At 52.1% G+C, this 18,019-nt stretch overlaps 1 protein-coding gene across 3 annotated transcripts in view; it reads right to left on the bottom strand.

The window, feature by feature from the left end:
- Positions 1 to 14,579: 14,579 nt before the first annotated feature.
- Positions 14,580 to 18,019, bottom strand: part of LOC116466521 (sperm acrosome-associated protein 7) — a 51,145-nt gene continuing 47,705 nt past the window's right edge. For all 3 annotated transcript variants that reach the window (XM_032149204.2, XM_058437055.1, XM_058437054.1), the window contains 2 exons: positions 16,734 to 16,814; positions 14,580 to 14,784 (listed from right to left, as the gene is read on the bottom strand). In XM_032149204.2, coding sequence (XP_032005095.1) covers positions 14,720 to 14,784; positions 16,734 to 16,814 — 146 coding nt within the window. In that variant the 3' untranslated portion in view covers positions 14,580 to 14,719. The remainder of the gene's footprint in view (positions 14,785 to 16,733; positions 16,815 to 18,019) is intronic.

Raw genomic sequence — 18,019 nt, 5'->3', positions numbered from 1 at the left:
CCTGTCTGTGGGTGGCCGGATGCTCCTGACTTGGGTCAAGAGGGAGAGCCGTTCTCCTGGTCTCCATGCCGGTCTGTGACCACTGCCTCTCATTCCAGATGGCCCTTTTGGGGTGTCGAGGACTGAGGCAGCTCTGGAATGTCACCCTACCTGTAAGCTAACCTGCCCAGCTACATGGGTGCTGGGAGGAGATCTGGGGCTCTGAGGTCAGGGAGGGAGGACAGCTTGTTACGGCAGTGACAGTGGCTGGGAACCCGCAGGGCCCCATGTCTACTCAGCCACGTGAAGGGACCAGTGCTGCCACACACACGGTGAGTCGGGGTTAGAGGAGAGCACCCTGAGTCTTCCGCCACGGAGGAAGGCACCGCCTCTGCCTTCCAAGGCTGTATTTGTTTTCAGGTATCCTTGAACAGGTAGCCCTGAACAAAGGGGAGGCCAGTGTCTTGCTACATGGGGTGTATAGAAAATGTGCCACCCACGGAGAATTGCCTCCCAGTGGTGAGTCGGTGGCAGCTGGCAGACCCAGCTGAGCTGTGCTGTGGCTAAGCCGGTGGTGGAGAGGCCTCGCCCCTGGAAGCATGGTGCCCATGTGTTGCCACCACGTCCCTGGGGTCTCAGGGCTGGAGTTCCAAAGTCGTCTTCATCATGAAGAAGCACATCCAGGCTACGGGCAGAACTGCCTTGAAGCCGTCCAGCGGTTTAAATTCTACCTTCTGTGGGGCATGCACGGGGTTGGCTTATTCAACCTTCCTTCCATTCTCCCTGTGGTTGGAGAAGACAGAGAACAAAACAACTCATTTCCGAGGTGCTTGGCAGCCGGGTTCTGGAAGCCAGGCAGAGTCCACCAATGAGAGGCACCCAAAGGCAACCCGAAAGGCAGGCGAAGAGGAGCGCATCTTGTCGCCATTGTGCCGTGTTTGCTGGAAAGCACGGTTGAGATGTGAGTATTTCTGCGTGATGTCCGTTCTTCAAACCCCAGACGCAGTTGGATGGCAGCCGCGACCCCGCGGGCTCCTGGCTTCTGCTCCTGGTCCCCAGCTGGCTCAGGTGAATCCAGAAGTCAATGGCAGCCCCAGGAATGGTGGCCCCCGTGGTGGGTGGGCTCTACATTATCCTGCAAGTAGTTTCTGGGGGCCACAGCCAAGTGAGAACCTGCTTCAACTTTCCAGTCGCTTTCAGAGACACCAGCATTACCTCCTTTCCTGCTGAAGACACCTAGAGTGGCTTCCCTTCTCTGCCTCAAACCCTGACTGCTGGTTCACGTTCTTAGTTCATACCTTACTGTTGTTTACAAATCACCTGCAAACTCTTGGCCGCAGTGCAGCGGGGGCGGGGCTGAGCTCTCTGCTCCTAGGTTGTGGCCATCGCTGCTGAGCACTCGGCTCCCGGGGGTGGTCAGGCAGGGGTCCAGGCTGGAAACAGGGTGGCCCCACCAGGGGCGATGAGATGCTCCCGAATCTGATTTGATCATCCCCACTCCTGCTTCTCAGCCCCCTGGAGCCGCATGTCTCCTTCAAGGCTGCTGTGATGTGGATTTTCACCCGGCCTCCGTGGATTTTCACCTGGCCTCCGTGGATAGCCACGCCCAGTGGGGAGGGGTGCGGGAGCAGGAGAGCCCCTTGGGACTCCCCCCCTCCTCCTGCGCACATTGCTGCTGCCGGAACGGCAGGACGCGAGCTGCTCCAGACGCAGCGAGCCCTCATTAGTGAGCTTTCCTCATGGGCTCAGGAAGATCTGCGGCCCTTTGTCTACTTTTGTGTAACAAGTTATCCCAAATGCAATGGCTTAAAGCACACATTATGGCACAGTTTGTGGGGTCGGGAATCCAGGGCCTGTAGCTGGGCAACTCCCGCCCAAGGCTTCTCCTGAGGACAGCAAGCTGTGGCCAGGCCCAGGTCTCATCAGAAGGCTCAGCGGCAGAAGGATCCGCTTCTACACTGGGCTCCCACTGACTGTGGCCGGGTTCCTTGTCACCTGGGCTTTCCAGAGGGAAGCCACGGCCTGGCAGCTGCCTGCCTTGGAGTACATAAGAGAGAGAGAAAGCGTGAAAGGCCCTGAAATGGAAGCCACAGTTGTTTTGTGGCCTGAGGTTGGAAGCAATATTCCATCATGTTTCCGTATTCCACGAGTTCAGTCCGTGCTCAAGGGGAGGGGATTACCGGGGGGAGTAGATCCCAGGCGGAGGGATGGCTGGGCTCATTTAGGGCTGCCGGCCACCCTGGACTTTGGGAAACAACGCAGCCTGTGTCTAGGTTCGCAGCATGGAGACTGCTGCGCGGTCACCAGGGCGGTTTGGATGGGTGGAGGCGGCAGACGGGACGGACCTGCCCCTGGAGGCTGTGGTGGAGTCACTGGCTGGAGTGGGGGCCTGGGGTGTGTCTGTGGGGAGGGAAGGCAGGGTGGGGTGTGTCTGTGGGGAGGGAAGGCAGGGTGGCCGGGGAGTGCTGGTCATGGGCCTTGGGTGTGGCCTTCAGCTGGGTCCCTGCAGAGGCGGTGCTCTCTGTGCTGGGCACTGCATGGGGCTGAAATGTCTTCCCGTGGCCAGTGGACTCCTTGGACCAGCAGAACAAGCCTGGCCCTCGTGGCAGCTGTGGTCGCTTGTGCACACACACCCTGTGGTTCCTTTGCTGTCTCAGTACAAGAGAAACACCCTGGACTCCCCCGTTTCTCGTTGGACATAACTCTCAGTCCCAGCTGACTGCTGTTCTCCTTAACTCACAGCAGCCCCTCCTGGGAGCAGCTCAGAGGTGCCTGGGAGAGGCAGCGCGGCTTCTAGACACCCTTCTTTGTAATCCAGCCACGCGGGTTGGATTGGCCATGGAAGCCCCCATCCACCGCTGAGGACTGGGCTTCCTGGGCTCGCCCCGGAGCCTCCCCCACCTGCCCCAGACACACCTGCCTCCTGCATGGTGGCCACTCTTCTTGGACTCCGTGCCTGACCCCACATTTATTCTGTTAAACTTTTCTTTGCAGTACTCAGCCTGTTGTTCTGGGTCACTGTTCAGCTGATTAAAAATGGCAGCTTCCCTCAAAAGCAAATGTTATTGTTGCCCTTGGGTGTCAGAAAAGAGCAGGCAAACCCAACCTAAAGGCTCCTGGGCTTTCTGCAGTTGTCCCCGTCGGCGTTCAGTAGGAACACACATGGAGTGTGGGAGAACTGGATCGTGCAGGTGGGAGTTAAAGGCAAGAGGGAATCCAGGAACGCCGGGAAGCTGCTGCTTGGAGGGGGTGGGATGCTGGCAGGGGCTGAGCCTCCCCAGGACACAGCACCTTCGTCACTCTGACCACGGGGCCCCCTGCCCCACCTCTGACCACTGGACTTGAGTAGGGTGTGTCTCTATTCTGTGCCCATTGGCTCCTCCCTACTCCTCGCTAAGGGAGAGACCAGCCCCTCCCATCACAGGCTCCTTGGACGGCTGGAATCCAGCTCAACTTAGTTCAGCAAAAGACCATGAACCCTAGTGTGTCCAGGTACAGAATCGAGGTGAGTCTGAACAAAACAGACCCCAGCGCTGAGACAGTGACAGTGAGCCTCTGTGAACACCTGCGGGTCCCCAGCCCAGCTTCTCACTGTGAAATCTTGAGGGGCAGCGGGAAAATAGGGGCTGACCTTGCTCCAAGTCCCTAACAGGGAGCCCGCTTCCCTGAGGGTGAAGGCAGAGGGGCTCAGCTTGTGCAGGACCGGGGGTGGTGAGAGCCCAGGGAGGGTGGGCATGGGGGGCAGGGCACGGGGAGCGGACCTTGAGCACCCTCCATGGGGGGTGCAACGGGTGGAAGCTGTGAGTGTGGACACGAGTGAAGCAGACCTAGGCAGGGCAGCCTCAGGCTCCTCGAAGGGGGCTTTCTGGTCAGAGTGGGAGGGGTCTGACATCTGTGGTTCTGTGGTCACACAGCCCTTACCCGTATTGAAAAGTAATGTTGCCTCATGGGGAAATGGAAATGGCCAACAAGGGTGGGTTCACCTCAGTCCTCCTCACCCGTTCCCCTCAGCCCTCCTCACCCCCACCCTGCTCTGTTGTTCACCTCGGTCTTTGAGACAGGACCAAACACAGAGGTGGCGCCGGTGCAGCAGGGTCAAGGGGCAGCCTGGGCGCCAGCCTCTTAGCCTCCCGGCCAGTCATCCTCGAGCGCGTCTCAATCTGTCGGTGCTTCCTTGGGGCCTTCTCCAACCAGCGTCCTTTTCAGCAGCAACAGGGAGGCCGCAGAGGCTTCCGGGCTGTGGAAGGCTTGACCAGCAGAGCCAGGGGCCAGAGTTGTGAGGGATCATAGCCACCGTTGCTGAGAGGGCTTTCTGGGTCGCAGCCACTGTCGCTGAGGAGGCTTTCTAGATCATAGACACTGTCGCTGAGGAGGCTTTCTAGATCATAGACACTCGCTGAGGAGGCTTTCTAGATCATAGACACTGTCGCTGAGGAGGCTTTCTAGATCATAGACACTGTCGCTGAGGAGGCTTTCTAGATCGTAGCCTCTGTCGCTGAGCGGGCTTTCTAGATTACAGCTGCTGTTGCCGAGGGAGCTTTCTAGACCATAGACACTGTTGCCGAGGGAGCTTTCTAGATTGCAGCCTCTGTCTTTGAGCGAGCTTTCTGGATTGCAGCCTCTGTCACCGAGGGGGCTTTCTAGGCTAAGTCACAGGCCACATGCTCTGCATTTGCTGCCTCCTCTGCTTCTGCCCGCTTCTCTAGGGCTCACTCATCCTGCAGATGAAGGGCCGAGGGCTCAGAGGGAAGGGCCCGTGTACGCTGAGTGCATCGCTGTGTACACAGATCCCGTGGTAACGCACAGTCCCAGAACCCCGCTTGACCCCAAACCCCAGTCTTTACCCCCACCCCAAACCCCCAAGCCCCATGTCTCCCAAGCCCTTTCACAGTCTGCTCTCCCCACCGCCCTCACTCCCGTGGCCTCTGGTGCAGCCACAGGGCCTTGGTAATGGGGGACAGTTGGGGGGCTATCTTTTCAGGGTCTCCTCTGTGGCCCCATCTGCCAGGGAGGAAAGGTCACGGGAGCCTGTGTGGGGCAAGGCAGCATGAAGGGCTTTGCTGTGGGGACATGGGTCCAGGATGAGCTCTCGGCCACCCTGCGGCCTCCTGCGGCCGCTGTGTGCACAGCTGAGCCTGAACTTCCCGGCCGCAGGAGGCTGTCATTCCCGGACCCGCCATAGAGAGGCAGTGCAGGACAGGGCTTGAGGTCCCCGCCCAGGCGCTGCAGCTTCTGGGCTCAGCCTCGGCTCTGTCCACTGACAGATCCTGGCTTCTCCGCCAATCCCCCTGTGTTCAGCGGGGTGAGGATGGGGGGGTGAGGTGATGGTCAACCCTCATGTCAACCTGGCTGGGCCATGGCACCCAGCTATCTGGACAGACACCCCTGGGACGTGGCTATGAACTAGTTTTTCTATGAAATTAATGTTAATTCAGGGGACTTTGGGTAAAGTCGTGTGGCTATGGTGTGGGTGGGCCTCATCCACTCTGCGGAACGTCTTAAGAAAAAGACTGGGGTCCTCACAGAAGAGGGAATCCTGCCTGCAGAGAGCTCTGCACTTGAATGGCAGCATCGACTCTCTCAGGTTCCTGACCAGTTCCTGAAAATCTCCCCCTCTGTGTGATGTATGTGTGTGTGTGTGTGTGTGTGTGTGTGTTGGGGGGGGTGGTCCCACAGCTTCTGTCTCCTGGAGCCCCTCACCACTCCAGGCGTGGGGCTGCCCTTGGGGCTGGAGGGTGCGTGATGACCACAGGGTGGCGGTCGTGTGTCCTCACTGCCCGGTGCCGTCGCCTTCGGGTGGATGAGACGTGTGGCTCCGAGTCAGCCCCCAGCACTGGCGGAGGGGTCCGTTGTTCTTATTATTAGTCATCTCCTTCACTTCCTCAGACCTACTGTTTTCGACGTCTAAATCAGCCCTCACCACCACCTCACGAGCTGAGAGACCTTGCCCTGACTTTGAGACGCGAACCCTGGAACTCCCTTCCTGGAGCCTGCGTTGGCCGGGGCAGGGGTGGCCAGGGTGAAGTTGGGAGCACCTGGTTGCTCGCTCCCGGCCAGCCCTGCCTGCTCCACCCAGCCCTGGGGATGGATTCCTGGTGTTTCGGGGCTGTCTGCTGGCCATCTGCCTGGTAGGGTCATCGGAATCACCTTTTGTAAATCTCTTCTATCAGTGATTCAGGATCAAGGAGTAAAAGTGCTTTCTGGGTTGAAAATCATCGTGTGGGATCTTTAACTGGAAAACATTTTATTACAAATATTTTTAAAGTCTATGTGGCCTCTTAAAAAGTCCCATCGTTTTAACACAGTATTTCCTGGGCCAGCCACGTTTAGCTTTCTAAAGCTTCATATGCGGCCTCTTACCTAGGAAACGATGCAGCTGTTTAGTCTTTTGCAAGGAGCAAGCCTTTGGTCTAAGAAGAGGCATCAGGGGTGGAAGAGGTGGTGCTGCTGGGAGACCCGTCCCAGGCACGTGTAGAGGAAGGGCTTGTGGGAGAGGTGGGGCCTGCAGGGACCTGTTCTGAGGTTTGCGCTCCCAGAGCCGCGCGGGGCAGCGTGGGAGTCACCAGCCACACAGATTGTTTACATTTAAACTCATCCAGATAAAATGAAGAGTTCAGTTCTGCAGTCGCACCTACTGAAAGTGCTCAGGAGCCCACCGTGGTCCCCGTGCAGGGAGGGACTGCAGGGCAGGCTTCTCCTCCGCTGAGAAAGCTCCCGTGGGCGCAGCTCCCACCTAGGTTTGTAAATAAAGCTTCCCGGGACACAGCCAAGATCGTGGTTCATGGATCCCCTCTGCTGCTTTTTTTTTTTTTTTTTTGAGATAGAGTCTTCCTCTGTCACCCAGGCTGGAGTGCAGTGGCGTGATCTCAGCTCATTGCAACCTCGGCCTCCCTGGCTCCAGCGGTTCTCCTGCCTCAGCCTCCCGAGTAGCTGGGATTACAGGTTCCCGCCACCACGCCTGGCTAATTTTTTAAAAAAATATTTTTAATAGAGACAGGGTTTCACCATGTTGGCCAGGCTGGTCTTGAACTCCTGGCCTCAAGTGAACCACCGCACCCGGCCTCTAGTGCCTTTGTGCTATAATCCGGAGGTTGAGTTGCCACAGGGACCAGAGAGCCTGCAAAGCCTCAAATGCTTTTCATCTGGCCCTTGATAGACAGCCTTTGCCGACCCCTGCTCTCAAGCACAGCTGTGAAATCCAGCTGGGTGTGCCTGCAAGGCGGTGCGGCTGCATCACACCTGAGGCCCACTGTAGGTGGCCCTGTGGGGCGCTGGGGCTCTGGCCTTGCCATGTTGTAAGTGACAGGTCTGGGCTGTGCTATGGCAGTGCACACGGTAGGGCTTCTGTGCACAGCAGCAAAGGCGCCAGGAGAGCACGAGGGGTGGGGGGTGCGGGCAGGGAGCGGCCTCGGCACAGATGACCTCAAGTGTACCTGAACGTGCATGTTTCCCGTGGGGTGTGTCCAGCTAGCGTGTGAGCAGCGTCTCCCTGGGCAGAGGTGCGTCAGGCCGTGGGACTGCCTGGGACCATTTCCTCTGGCTGGGGCACAAGGAGACGGAGGACCACGCCAGAGCAGAAACCACCCCTCTGCCCAAGGAAAAGGACCATAGGCTGTTTTCAGAGAGACCAGGAATAGCAGAGGCCTCCTGGCCCACGGTCCCCAGGAGAAAGAGGCCATGCTTTCCAGTGGAAACCAGATTCATCTCTGGAGAGCTGTGTTGAGAAAGTGCAGTTCACCAAACAGCATAAACTCCAGAAAAAGGCAACTCACACTTGGAATAAAGGTGAGGAGGGCGCCGAGCATCGATAGCAGAAGTCCTTGGAGCCAAAGCTACGCGAGGATGCTGGCGCTGGGGCGTGGGGCTTGGCCTGCCGGTTCTGGAAGAGTCTGTTCCAGCCGCCGAGGACTTGGGCTCAGCTGATTCAGCAGTGAAGACACAGGCAAGTTAAGGACAGGGTGGGTCATGGCAGTCCATCCCTCTTCTCTGTAGGAAAGCCGCAGACGATGGCCGGGTCCTCTACGGCTCTTGCTGTGTAGACGCTACTCAAAAGTAGCATATTCTGAAAGGTGGTGAAACTCCTGGAGTTGAACAGCAGAGGAGTGTGTGCTTTTGTGAATAAACGAATGGTGGCTGGGCACAGTGGCTCACACCTGTAATCCCAGCACTTTGGGAGGCCGAGGTGGGTGGATCACCTGAGGTCAGGAGTTCGAGACCAGCCTGGCCAACATGGGGAACCCTGGTGTCTACTAAAAATACAAAGATAAGCCGGGCGTGGTGATGCGTGCCTGTAATCGCAGCTACCTGGGAGGCTTAGGCAGGAGAATTGCTCTAACCTGGGAGGCGAAGGTTGCAGTGAGCCGAGATCATGCCCTACACTCCAGCCTGGGTGACAGAGTGAGACTCCATCTCAAAAAAAAAAAAAAAAAAAAAGAATGGTAGAATGGTGTCCTGACACGTATTCAGTTAAAATCTCAGGGAGGGCAAGCAGATGCCCTGTCTGCAGTCATCTGTCTCTGAGCGTGGCATCGCGATGCTCCCTGTAAGCGAGTGTCTCAACTATGCACTGTTCCAAGTTCTCCTGCTGCTTATCTGTGGTCACTGCAGGGCTGGGGGAAGCTTTGGGTCCCTTGGCCTCTGAACTGTGGTTCTCAGAGGACCCAGGGTTGGAATCTGTTCATCTGGACACAGCTGTTGGCTCATAGGGACGGAGGCAACCTCCTCTGGAATCAGAGTGAGGAGCTGGGAGGATCTTGGGCAAAAGGCCAGCTGTACCACTGTGCGTCAGCACTTCGTCATGGTTTATGTTTTGGAAATCTAAGAGTCTGGGGTGTGGCTCTCAATCTTGGTCGGGCACCAGTTTCCCCCAGAGCACCAGAGGTGACCAGGCCCTGATGCACGATGGGGAGAGAGGGTTTGTGCATTTAACAACAGACCAGCCGGTTGAGAAACTCAAACTGCAGAAGGAACTATACGTAGTTCACTAATAGGTGACTTACGCTGTGAACATGGAAGAGATGTTCCAGATAACATACAGGTGTAACTTGATTCTAGTGCGAAGTTCCAATTCCTCCTCATTGATAGAGCCCTTAGTCAGCAAATCTCTCTCTCTGTCTCTCTCTCTCTCTCTCACACACACACACACACACACACACACTCACCGTGGATGTATCGAGCAGTGTCTTTCTGCAAAGCACTTTGTCAAGGTGGTTTGGGGACCAGCCTTGCCCTGGTCCTGACCCTGCTACCTGTGTTCTTCCATTATCCTGGTCTCGTTCTGTTCCTGGTGCGCGTGTTCTTAGCCATTGATGATATTGGTGATGGAATACAATGCTCAGAGCCCTCTCAGTCTGTCTGCAACAAATTAACATTCAATCCTAAAACTGTACAGAGTTTGGGAAGTGGCTGGCTGTTGCCCTTGGTGTTAGGCTGTTGGTTGGTCCTGCCCAGACCCACAGGAGGTGGCACGGCTGCCATCTCTAGTTTCTGGAGCCGTCTCTGAGCTCCCTAATGTTGCAGTGCTCCCCTCTGCTCACACACACCCCTTCCTCTGAGGTGGTTTTGATCTGTTCCCTCCCTGACCCCAAGTACAGAAGCTCTGTTTTTTCCTATTTGTGGCAAAATCCTGTCTTCCTTGTAGATGTCAGGATGTAGCTGATTAACTCTGTTTCTAGATTAAAGATTCTCAAAATGTGGTTCTGGGATAAGTAGCAGCCACATCCTCACTGAAAACAATGGGAAAACCTGGATAAAATGCAGATGTGTATATTGAAAAACTCCCAAGATGGGCAGAACTTGAGTGGTCAAGATTAAGAGAGAAGGAAATTTGCGGATGTGAGTTTTATATTCTGAGCTCATTACCCCCTTGAGGCATTTGCTAATTCTTATGCATACAGACAGGTTGAGCAGCACAGCAGAAAGCAGTTGCTAGGAGGCTTTCGGCAATCTCCCAGGGCTGGGAAGAAAAAACGTGAGTTAAGGGCTTCTTACACAGTCAGGGCTTCAGGTGCTAAGATCCCAGAAAGAAGGCTTGTTCAGTGTAGTGAGTCCAACTAGCCAATCTGCTTGTCCCCCTAAAGCATTCCCTAAGTTCTCAGCTGTGCTGCTGGGGAGAAGGTCAGCAGAAAGTGGTAGCAGAGAGGCTGAGGAGCTAAAGAGCTTTCAAGCAGTCTCCCAGTGTAAAAAATAAAAGTTGCATTTGAAGGGCCCTGGTAAATTCTCAGAGCTCTAAATTGGAACTCCCATAGGAACAAGCAAAACTAGAAATAGACCAGGTGTTACAAAGACAAATCTAGTATTAAAACAATTTAATTAAGATGATCTGTCCTCACTTTAACTGGCTACCAGAGCTAGATGTCTTTCAGAGTTTCTGGTTTTTCATCACACAATGTCCAGCATTCCATCAAAAAAGTACCAATCATATCAATAATCCAGGCAATAGAAACAGACTTCTGGATAATACAGATATTGGAGTTATCAAATACAGATTAGACATAACTATGATTAATATATCCATAAAACAGATGACACAATGGTGAACATCACAGATAGGTGGAATCCATAGAACCAAATGGAAATTCCAGGATTAAAAGACATAGTAATTAAAATTTAATTATGATGATTAAATGATAATCCAAAGCTGAAGAGAGATTTAGTGATCTGGATGTAGGTCAGGAGAAAATATTCAGATTAAAATAAAAGAGAACAAAGAATGAAAAATAAAAAGAGTATAAGAAAAATGTGGGACACAGCACAAACATTGAACATGCATAATTGGAGGAGAGAAGAGAGAGAGAAAAGAGGCACAGAATATTTGAAAAGACAGAATTTTTCAGAACTTACTAAATAAGCCATGGGTTCAAATATCACCATAAACCCCAGACAGGATAAATGCAATGAAAACACAGCTAGGAACATCATTGTAAAAATGCTGAAATGAAAAGACAAAGAGAAATGATTAACATTAGACAGAGGTAGAAAGACACATTACTGTCCAAGGAGCAGTAATAACCCAGAGAGTGACAGCAGATTCCCCAGGAGAAATGATGGAGGTCAAAAGACAATGGAAAAGAAAGTAACTGGTAATCTAGAGCCTACATCTAGTGAAAACATTCTTCAAAACATGAAGGTAAAGATATTTTCAGACAAATAAAAACCTGAGGATTTTCCCAGTAGGCCTTAGTTGGCAGGAATGTACTGCTAGCCAGAAGCATTAAAAATGCACAACAGAATGAAGAACAAATCAAGGAGTAAATATGTGGATAAATCCAAAACAAATATTAACTGCATACAACTAAGTATAATATTTTGAAGCATTTAAAATATATGTAGAATTAAAATCTGTGACAAAAATAATGCAAAAAATGGTAAGTGGAGTTAAGTATTCTCCTATTCTTGCATTATTCAGGAAATGGTAAAAGTACTAATTTTAGGTTCTAGGAAGTCCAAGATGCATACTGTAATAGTCTGTAATATAACCTTTAAAATAATATTAAAAATACATAATCCATGATCTACTAGAGGGGAAAATTGAATGAAAAAAAACTTGCTCAATCCAAATAAAGTGAAAGAAGAGAAAAGGAAGTGGTAAAAGTATTAATTTTATGTGATAGTAAGTCAAGGATATATATTGTAGTCTCTAATATAACCTTTAAAACAATATTAAAATACATAATGATCTAATAGAGGGGGAAATGGAATGAAAAAAATGCTTACTTAATCCAAATAAAGTGAAAGAAGAAAAAAATGAGGCATGTGAGACAAATAGAAAATAGTCGCATCATAGATACAAACCCAGCTATAGCACTGCTTGTATTTCATGGAAAAGGATGAAATATTCCAATTAAAAGACAAAAGGACTGAATTTCTAAAAATGTGCTCCTATATATTACCATATATATATATATATATTTATTAAATATAACATTACAGTGAAGTTTAAAGTAATAGGATGGAAAATGATATACCATGCCAACATTTACCAAGAGAAAGTTAGCGTGGCTATGTTAATATCAGACAAAATGAATATAAGGCAAGAAGAAGTACTACAGATAAAGAGGAATATTTCATAACAATAGAGCCTTAAATTCACCAGAAAGACAATTTAGTCTGTAGGACCCTAGCAAAATGGCTTTGAAACATACAAAACAAAATAGAGAGAACTAAAGAAATAAATCCCTCGCATTCACAGTGGGGATCTTTCACACACCTCTTTCGATACTGGATGACCAAAGAGGAATGAGTAAGGAGATACTTTAACCAGACAATTAACAAACTTGACCCGATTGACTCTGTGGGATCCCACCCCCACAAAACTGCAGAATACACCATCCTCCCAAGTTCCAAATGGAATTTTTACCAAAATCGGCTGTATGTTTGGCCATAAATCAAATCTCAAAAAATTTCAAAAAACTGAAATCATACAGCATGCATTAATATGTTTCACCATTTTCTCCCACCCATAACATATAATAGGGGACCACTCTGGCCACAATTCCCACCCTGGGTGGTAGAGCCCCCCCGACACTCACCCACCCCTGCCCTGGCACCTCTGGGACACTTTCTTCCTGGAATGCCCATCCTAGTACATGTGGGGGGTCACTTCCACCTCACAGTCACGTCTTTAACACCCCTGTAAGCCAGTTCATCACTTGCCTTGGGGTAGCTAATATTAACATCGATGTTTTTCCTCCCAGCTTAGTTCCCAACTCTGTCTTAGGCCTCCTGGGAACAGCAAGGGTGTGTCCCATACAGCAAGGGGGACGTGCTTGAGCCCTGCACAGTAATCGTCAATCTGGAGACCCAATGTGTTCCCGTGGCTGTTTTCAGTGCCATCCCTGACAGAGGGAATATTTTGATGTGATCAAACTAATACATCAAACTTCCAGCTTTTGAAGACTGTGTAATCAGGGATCTCATGTGGTCAGGACAGAGGAGAGAGAGTGGTCAAATCAATGACACTTTTTATATTTTGTCTTCTCTGGGTCAGCATTGCTTTGCCGCGGTTTCCTGGGGGGCAAACCCTGCAAGGCCCCACTTGGAAAACGATGATGCCATTGACGATTAAAACATCCAGCAGCAAGGGCCTGGTTTGGGGCACGGTGTCAGGGCTGCCACAGGCCACGTGACGGTGTGGCAGTGAGTGAGCCACTGAATACCTCTGAGCCCCAGGCCCACTCATGTGGAGTGGAGGCGACGCCTGCCTCCTGGCCTTGCTGTGAGGACTCGGTGGCCCACTGTGCATGGGAACAACTTACAAACCACCTAGTTCGCTAAAAATGCTTTGTGAGATCCATGCACAAAACAGAAAAATAAAAACTGCAAGTGCACAAAGAAAGGAGAAGAACTACACGGAGCTGTCCCTGTATTAACAGGCTGCAGCGTGGTTTAGTAGACACAGGATAGCATTGGGCATCAGAAATAACTGCATCCTGCCCTGCCACTGGCTTACTGAGTAGCTAGTGAGTCATGTGTCCTTGCTGCCTCGGTTTCCTCATCTGGAATTGAGGGATTGCATGAAAGGCCTCAAAGGGCCATTCCAATACAAGCATTCTCTGATTCCAAACCCTCAGTCCTCTGCAGTTGCCTTGGAGACACCACAGAAAGAGGGCATAGGACGTTTGCGTCTCTTAGGAAGAGAGCACAGCCAGCAGCTACAAGTACAGTGGCATTGTCTACTTCCGTTTCCAGCTGCCTTTGAAAATGGCATTATTAATAGAAAGGACACCAATCCACTGCTAGACTGTGCAAAGGGTGTGGAAGTCGTCTGTCCAGGATTGTTCTCAAACGCGATCCATGAGCTTCTCCAAGCCTGGCTGCCGTTCTAGAGAAATGGGAAAATCATGTTTTGTCCTAAATCTTTCCAGATGGGTCACCTCAATGAGTCCAGCAGAGGTTGCAGCCTGTCCACAGTCAGAATCAGTTTGGATGAGAAAAGTTGCCCAAGATGTGTCCTGGTCACCCCCAGCCCCTACCCCCAGGTAACACTGTAGGTCACACACACCACCTGGAGCAAACCTTCACCTTCCACAACACACAGCCCCAGCCAGCATTCCCAAGCTCAGCAAACATTCCGATGCAATGAGGCTTCATGTGTACGCATGTGTTGTGTGTGTGTGTGTGTTGCATGTGTGTATGTATTGTATGCACATGGATTTCACGTGTGCACATGTTGCATGTGTATGTGTTGGATGTGCATGCACTTTGCATGTGTGTGCATGTTGCACGTGTGTTGTATGCACACACATGTATGTGTGCGCATGTTGTATGCGTGCATGTGTTGTATGTGCATGTGTTGTGTATGCATGTGTTGTGTGTGTATGCATGTGTTACGTGTGTGCATGTGTTATATGTGTGCGTGTGTATTTTGCAAGGCATGGCAGCAGGGAAGAGACTCTCAGGCCTTCATAGTCTCTGTTCCTCATGGACGAATTCTTTATGAGCTCTGAGATTATGTTATTTGTAGACAGAATATTCTGATGCTCTTATTTCCAGGTTCAATATGGTTTTTTGTTTCTTGTTTTCTTTTTTTTTTTTTTTTAAAAACCCAAATCCCACATACCCTCTGGCTTAACACTTAAATAAACCAACTCCAATTGGGATCGTGTGAATAAACGATTTTCCTTTATGCAGAATGGTTCAGAGAACATGGGCGTGTGCACACAAGTGCCCTGTTCCAGAGGCTGGTGGGTGGGGATTCTAGCAGGCCCGTCTCCTGCGCAGGGGCTCTGGGGATGCGGCCTCACTGACTGCCTTGGCTCCTGCTCTGTGCACTGGTCCTCTGCTGCTCTTTACGGAAAATGTTTCCTGTGTGGAAAGAGAGATTTTGAGCCTGGCAGTGTGTGGTGTGAGGGAGATGGGGGCACCGGCAGAATCGAGGGACACCAGGGGACAGGAGGAACCGAGCCCTCAGTTGTGGAGGGAGGGGAGAGCCCCGCGGATGTGTCCAAGGCAGGAGGACGGAGGGGGCGCTGGCTGCGTCAGGCTGCCTTTGGCTCTCCCTGCGGGGCCACCCTGTCCTGTGTCATTTCCCCCGCGTTCTCCCTCAAAACCCATCGACAACTCCAAGCTTGGTGGAGCTGGGCCGGTCCTCCTCCTCCTCTTCCCCTCACGGTGGCCGGCTGTGGATCTCACTCCTGGGATGTCAGTACCAGGAGGTTGGGGACTCCTGGTTCTTCACTGTCCAATATTGCCAGGGCTCTGGAAGTCCCCACTGTCACCTCCGGGGCTTCTGTTGCCGATGGCCACAATGAGAGGTGCTGGTGACGTACGGGAGCTTCATCAGTGCAGAGGCCCCTGTCTTTTGCTGTCTGTGTTATAGGAGAATTTGTGATTCTCCCTGCAGAACAGTCAGATCCCAGGGAAATGGAACCTTGACAAGGTCAATCATGAAATTGTATCTAAAGCAGCAGAGGTTGTCCCGGACAGCGGCACAGTCTGAGAAATTGGCCGTAGCTTGAACGACCGCTCACTGCCCTTTCTACACCGCGTGTGTTGGCCTGGTCCCTGCTGCTGGGGGCATGAGCAGACCTTGTGGCCTGGGGTTTCATGGTCCTGGGACTTACATTGGCCTGGCAAAGTCTGAACATGGGGAGCTGGGGGCCCCCCTTCAGAGAAGCTCCTGGCCTGTGCTCGATGACAACTCGTGCAGCAGGGAGGTCTCCAGAGACGCTTCCCGGGACCGTCCTCATCGGCATTTTAACAAAGGACGAGCTGGCCGGCTTCCCACGCTTGTGGACAGTGAGGGGCTGGGAGCAGCAGCCGACAGGCTGGATGGGGAAGTCAGAACCCCAGTGCCTTAAGAGGGGACAGGGAGGCCCACCTAACCATCCTCTAGCGGGTGAGCTCCCAGGCAGGGCTGTCTGTTTTATGTGAGAAGCCCCAGAGCCTAGGACAGTGCCTGGCACGTGGTGGGTGCTTGGGAAGCACCAGTGGAGGTGAGTGAAGGCGACAGGGTCTCAATGTCTGGCTCTGTGCTCGGGCTATGAAAAGCCAGCCATGTGGCTCAGCAATGGCTCATTTGCCAAAGTCTTTGGCGTTCACAGACAGCAGCTTGGGATTCGTGGTGTGACGCGCTCCAGATGGGGGGTCTCAGGCTGCGTGGACGGGCAAGTGCTGCAGGGTATGGGGGGAGGGTCTGGGCACACTGGGCTGCCATGTGACTCAGGGATAACGGGAGGACAAGAGGGCTGTCAGCCTCACCCAGGACTGGCTCCCAGGTGTTCTGGAAAGCTCTGAGGAGAAGCCTGGGGCCAGGGGCAGAAGCCACAGGATCTGCATGGCCAACTCTTAGCAGGCGGACTGTGGTGGAGCTGTGTGAACAGGGAGTGGAGAAGGGCTGGACTGGGGGTCCCCATGCTACCAGAGGGTGGAGGGCGTCCTGAGAGGGGTGTGGGGGCCCTTCCTGGGCCTGTCATGGGGGGAGCAGGCTCCTGTCACCACGTGGTTGGGACTCTCGTGTGGGTGGGTGGTGGCAGCCTTGTGAGTCCTGATCGTTCTTGGGAAAAGGGGGACTGGTCCCCTGCTCCCTTCGGCTGAAAAGGGAGAGCACTCCCTCATTGACACGGGCCTCGACTCCTTGAATTGGACTTGTCCGGTCAGGTGTCCACACATCAACGGTCGGACAGGGGCTCTTGTGGAGCTCAGGTGGGTCCACCTGGGGGCTGGGCTCGCCTGCTCTCCCTGGAGCGGCTCGGAGACACACCTGTCCAAAAATCCCCAAACGAGAAGACACTTATCTATTATTTCCAATCTACCTGAAGATCTTCCAGTATTTTGAAGGATTCTGTCCAGAATGGATAGATTTTCATACTGAGTGTTCTTTGAATTCTTCTTTTCTGTGGGGAAAACAGTAAGTACAATGATCATGCTTTGTAAATAATTAAGGCATGATTCCACTTTTCCTTTTAACTTCAGGGAGCCGTAAGTGCTGAGCAAAGCAGTGCCCACGCACAGAGCAAGCGAGGTGAGGTGCCGCGGCTTCTGGAGACACAGCCTCAGGCGAGGCCATCAAAAACATTTCCTCCAGCAAGCCCCAGAAAGTGTGGCTTGGTGCCCAAGCAATGAGTGGAGTCCTACATCTTTATGCTTTCTCTGCGTTTTCTCTTTACACTCTTAGGAGATGCTAGCATAGAATTATTCTGTCCACTCTGTGTCCTAAGGGCTCCCCACTGCTGGTGGTGAGCAGGGCTCCCTTCTGTGGATCTGACACTCATGGTCACTTGAGCCGTGGTCCTTGGACCCGGACACAGGTTTTACAGACACTGAATTTCCCCCACCTCTCTTCCTGTCCAGACCTTTCTACCAGTAACTATGCTGTGTGGTCCCCGCTGCTCAGGAAGAGGTGCAGGGAGTGTGGGGCGACATCAGTTCAGTAGCGGCTCCAAGTCCCCCCAAACTGGCCCTGGCTGTTGCAGCTGTTGGGTGGGGGGCTCCCTTTGGAGTAGCCCCCAGCCTGGGAGGCACCTTTCCTAGTGGGGGCACCCTACAGAGAACCCTAATCCTCTTCCTTTATTTACTCTTCTTACTCTCAAAGCACGCCAGGAGACCTCTCTTTAGTTCTCCCAAAACTCTGTGCAGGTGCAACCTGGAATCCTTAAAAATATGGTTTGGTACATCTGCATTTTGTGAACGCATGAATAATGACTACTGTTGACTGGCCTGACCCCTCAGTCTCATTTCTTGGAAACAAGAACCGCTTATATCTCTGCCGAGCACCTACCAGGCTCAGCAGGTATTGCGAGTAAATGAGTCTCTTGTTGACATTAATGTTACAGGAAATGAATGATTATGACATGAATTTATATATGTCCTATGGGATACTTAGATTTTACCAGGTTCCAAAGTCTTAAACTGAAGTTTAGGCACAATCAGTATGTCAGGAATGATATTATGAACCACGAAACTTTTCCTATTCCCGGAAGTTACAGATTACATGGGGAAGTTGGGTTTTCTGGCAACAAGGAAGAGAGCATAGTTGCAGATCTATTTTCCTCTTAATCCATTTTACATTAAGAGGAACGTGGATCTGCAAACATTCATT

This window comes from Hylobates moloch, unplaced genomic scaffold (genome assembly GCF_009828535.3).
Source record: "Hylobates moloch isolate HMO894 unplaced genomic scaffold, HMol_V3 SCAFFOLD_4, whole genome shotgun sequence".
Classification (NCBI taxonomy): Eukaryota; Metazoa; Chordata; class Mammalia; order Primates; family Hylobatidae; genus Hylobates; species Hylobates moloch.
Note: the sequence above shows the minus strand (reverse complement) of the source record. Positions and strands in the feature narration are given on the sequence as shown.